At 43.8% G+C, this 3,803-nt stretch overlaps 1 protein-coding gene across 1 annotated transcript in view; it reads right to left on the reverse strand.

Moving 5' to 3' along the window:
- Positions 1-2,904: 2,904 nt before the first annotated feature.
- The window catches only part of LOC112140222 (pseudouridine 5'-phosphatase), a 17,459-nt gene continuing 16,560 nt past the window's right edge, over positions 2,905-3,803 (reverse strand). The window contains exon 4 of the mRNA XM_024263133.2: positions 2,905-3,413. Within this exon, the coding sequence (XP_024118901.1) occupies positions 3,237-3,413 (177 nt within the window). The 3' untranslated portion in view covers positions 2,905-3,236. The remainder of the gene's footprint in view (positions 3,414-3,803) is intronic.

Here is a 3,803-nt window from a genome sequence, read left to right on the forward strand (position 1 = left end):
TTTAATCTTTAATCTCTAATCTTCACAAAAAGCGGACTGACACACAGGCGGGACGTTGTCATGGTAACGTCTGCAGAGCCAACACCGAACTAAGGAAGGTGGGATGTGGTTTCCAACTGGCGTTAAGACCGATGTAGTGATACATAACATTTGGGCTGTGTGACCGGAACTACTTTCTACGGTGTGCATCACCACTGTAGATGATCATTTTTTAATCCACACCCAGCAGCCAATCAGGGTGGAGTATTCCCCCCAGACTGTGGTATAGTTCTAAATCCATCTTACTCTATTAGTAAACAGCATTTCAGTTAGCATTGTTCCAGAAAACCCATGACTAGCCTTGAGCGCTACATCAGGAATCAGCTGGTTTTGACTCTTTATAGGATGCTGTAATAATTCAAACATAGTTTTAGCTCTGCTTATCACGTAATCTATTAACCGGATTACGTGTTTGAGTTGTGATGAAGCCTCAGAGATGGAATCTGTTGTGTCTCTGTGACGCTGAGCTCTGACGTCGACATAAAGACTCCTCTCCCGGAAACTTCTTTCTGCCTCATCACCATCCATTCTTCTCTGATGTCAGCCTGTTGCTGAAACACAGGAGTGAAAATCTTCAGAGGACGGGTCTGGAAAAGGTCCGCTCATCAGTTTTCCAAACACAAACTGGAGTAAGAAGAAGCTGCAGCTCCATCAGAAATGACATTTACAGCAAAGCCAGGACAGGCGCGCTCAGAGCGGTCAGCCGTGAAGGAGTCTTCTGAGGATGAAAGGCAGGACGGACATGGAGGAAACGGACCAAATCCAGCACTTCCCTCCACCCCCCATGGTTAAAATGCAGCAGATGAAAGGTGAGCGGAGTTTCAGCGTCCACACTGAGGCTGTAGAGGCGAATGCTGCGCCGCCATCCTTCATTGGAACGCTAAAAAGATCAAAGCAGCAGCACAAACCCGGGAAAAATTCTGCTGAGTCATGGTTGGAGCTGCAGACATCTCAGAACCTTTTCTAGGACATAGTTTCTGCAGAGCAGCAGCAGTTCATTAGTAATTCCCCTCTGAGTTTGTTTACACTCTCTCCTGCTAGCTTACGGCCCCTCACACCCCAACCTAAAGGTTCATTGACACCGACCACCATCAATGAAAACTCCACACAAACGTGCATGTCATGCTGCTGCGTGCACAGCTCTAGTGTTCACGCGTCGTTTTTACCAACATTTCTCAGAACTACACACAAACACATGGCCGTCAGACGGGTTATCATCCAAATGTGGTCAAACTTTGACCAATCAGGGACTTGGATTAGGTAGCGATGTACGGCAATACCGCTATCCCGGCAAACTCCAGGAGCATGCGGAGTAACTCGCCAAACTCAGAATGAAGCTGGATTAGCTACTTTAGCTACGCTAACTCCCATGTTTTTTAGTAACACGTAAAAACAAAGACAGCTAACGCTAAAACTAAAGCTACTTTAGCTACGCTAACTCCCATGTTTTTTAGTAACATGTAAAAACAAAGACAGCTAAGGCTAAAACAAATGCTACTTTAGCTATGCTAACTCTCATGTTTTTTTAGTAACACGTAAAAACAAAGACAGCTAACGCTAAAACAAATGCTACTTTAGCTATGCTAACTCTCATGTTTTTTTAGTAACACGTAAAAACAAAGACAGCTAACGCTAAAACTAAAGCTACTTTAGCTACGCTAACTCTCATGTTTTTTATTAACACGTAAAAACAAAGACAGCTAAGGCTAAAACAAATGCTACTTTAGCTATGCTAACTCTCATGTTTTTTTAGTAACATGTAAAAACAAAGACAGCTAACGCTTAAACTAATGCTACTTTAGCTACGCTAACTCTCATGTTTTTAAGTAACACGTAAAAACAAAGACAGCTAACGCTAAAACAAATGCTACTTTAGCTATGCTAACTCTCATGTTTTTTAGTAATACCTTAAAAACAAAGACAGCTAACGCTAAAACTAATGCTACTTTAGCTACGCTAACTCTCATGTTTTTAAGTAACACGTAAAAACAAAGACAGCTAACGCTAAAACTAATGCTACTTTAGCTATGCTAACTCTCATGTTTTTTAGTAATACCTTAAAAACAAAGACAGCTAACGCTAAAACTAAAGCTACTTTAGCTATGCTAACTCCCATGTTTTTTAGTAATACCTTAAAAACAAAGACAGCTAACGCTAAAACTAAAGCTACTTTAGCTATGCTAACTGTCATCCTTTTTAGTAACACATTAAAAGGACAGCTAACGCTAAAACAAATGCTATGATAAAACAAATGCTATGATAAAACAAATGCTACGTTATCTACGCTAACTCTCATGTTTTTAGTAACACGTAAAAACAAAGACCGCTAATGCTAAAACAAACTCTAGTTTATCTGGTGAGCAAACACGACGATGACGCTGATGACGTCCGTTTTTTCCAATCTCTGCCAGTGACATTAACTTGTCCATTGGTCTGACAATATAAATCCTTTGAATCCTTTATTCAGATAAACCAAGCGCAGTCTCCTGACATGTTAGTGGTCCATACCCACCTTTGCTAGGTTGCTAGCAGTAAAATAAACCGTTTCTGTTTTGTGTCCAAACAATGACATTTGTACCGTTTTGACATCTGGTACTAAGCTGGTGGACATGTGCTAGCAAACAGTAGCAAAGGAAGTTGGGCTAACCGCGTATTTAGATAGTTTGGAGCAGAGAGCTTTTGGCTCCGCCCATCGTAATTTCTACGCCACAAATACGATCTTTTTCAAACAGCATTTTTTCATTTGGAAAAAGAGATATTTAGTTGTCTTCATAAACGTCCTGTATCAGAGAAATGCTACAAGAACTTGTTCAAAGAGTTTTATCAGAGGACTTTGATCATTTTTAGAGCATTGATCGTCAAAGACATGATGAAAACACCTTTTATTCACATGTAGAAGATTCAAGTGCAGTCACTCTGACTCGACTTCTAGATCCAGTAGATGAACTGTTGGTGACTTTAAGGTGACGTCTGTGTCATCAGAGACGGGCTCAACTTCATTCCAGACGCGCCTGAAGACCAGCAGAGTGGGAGGAGTCTCCAACAATGTATGTGAGGATCTTCTGAGCTCTGCAGGTGGACCATCTGTTTGTAAACCTCATTCATGAACTCTCATCAGACAGATGTCCTGAAGTGGACATGCAGGAGTTTCAAATCCTGAAGAAGCAGCTCTTAGGATCTTCTCTCCCCTCTATGACTCAGTCGAACGCCGGCAGGCCGAAGAGCTGGGGCTCAAAGTCCTCCATGCTCCCGAGCCGCAGCGTGGCCTCCAGGGTCAGGCTGGGGTCCAGGTTTGGGTCGGGGACCATCACCACCTGCATCCCAGCAGCCAGCGCGGCCTTCACCCCGTTGGGAGCGTCCTCGAACACCAGACACTGGAGAGGAGACAGAGCACAGACAGCGTCCGTGAGGCTGGTGACGGGTTAAAGGGTACATGGGGCCACACAAGGGTCCTCATGACCCCTAACAGTTTGTTCATCCGACGTCCTGGTCACAGGTACGGGTCACAAGGGGCCACACAAGGGTCCTCATGACCCCTAACATTTTGTTCAGCAGACATCCTGGTCACAGGTACGGGTCACATGAGGCCACACAAGGGTCTTGATGACCCTTAACAGTTTGTTCAGCAGACATCCTGGTCACAGGTACGGGTCACAAGGGCCCACACATGGGTCTTCAGCAATGTTCCCTCTAATTTTTTGTGCGTCTGAGCAAACACAGAAACTCACTGAGCGCTCCTTCGACCGCAGTGAGCAACAATGAGG

This window comes from Oryzias melastigma, linkage group LG2 (genome assembly GCF_002922805.2).
Source record: "Oryzias melastigma strain HK-1 linkage group LG2, ASM292280v2, whole genome shotgun sequence".
NCBI classification, from domain to species: Eukaryota; Metazoa; Chordata; class Actinopteri; order Beloniformes; family Adrianichthyidae; genus Oryzias; species Oryzias melastigma.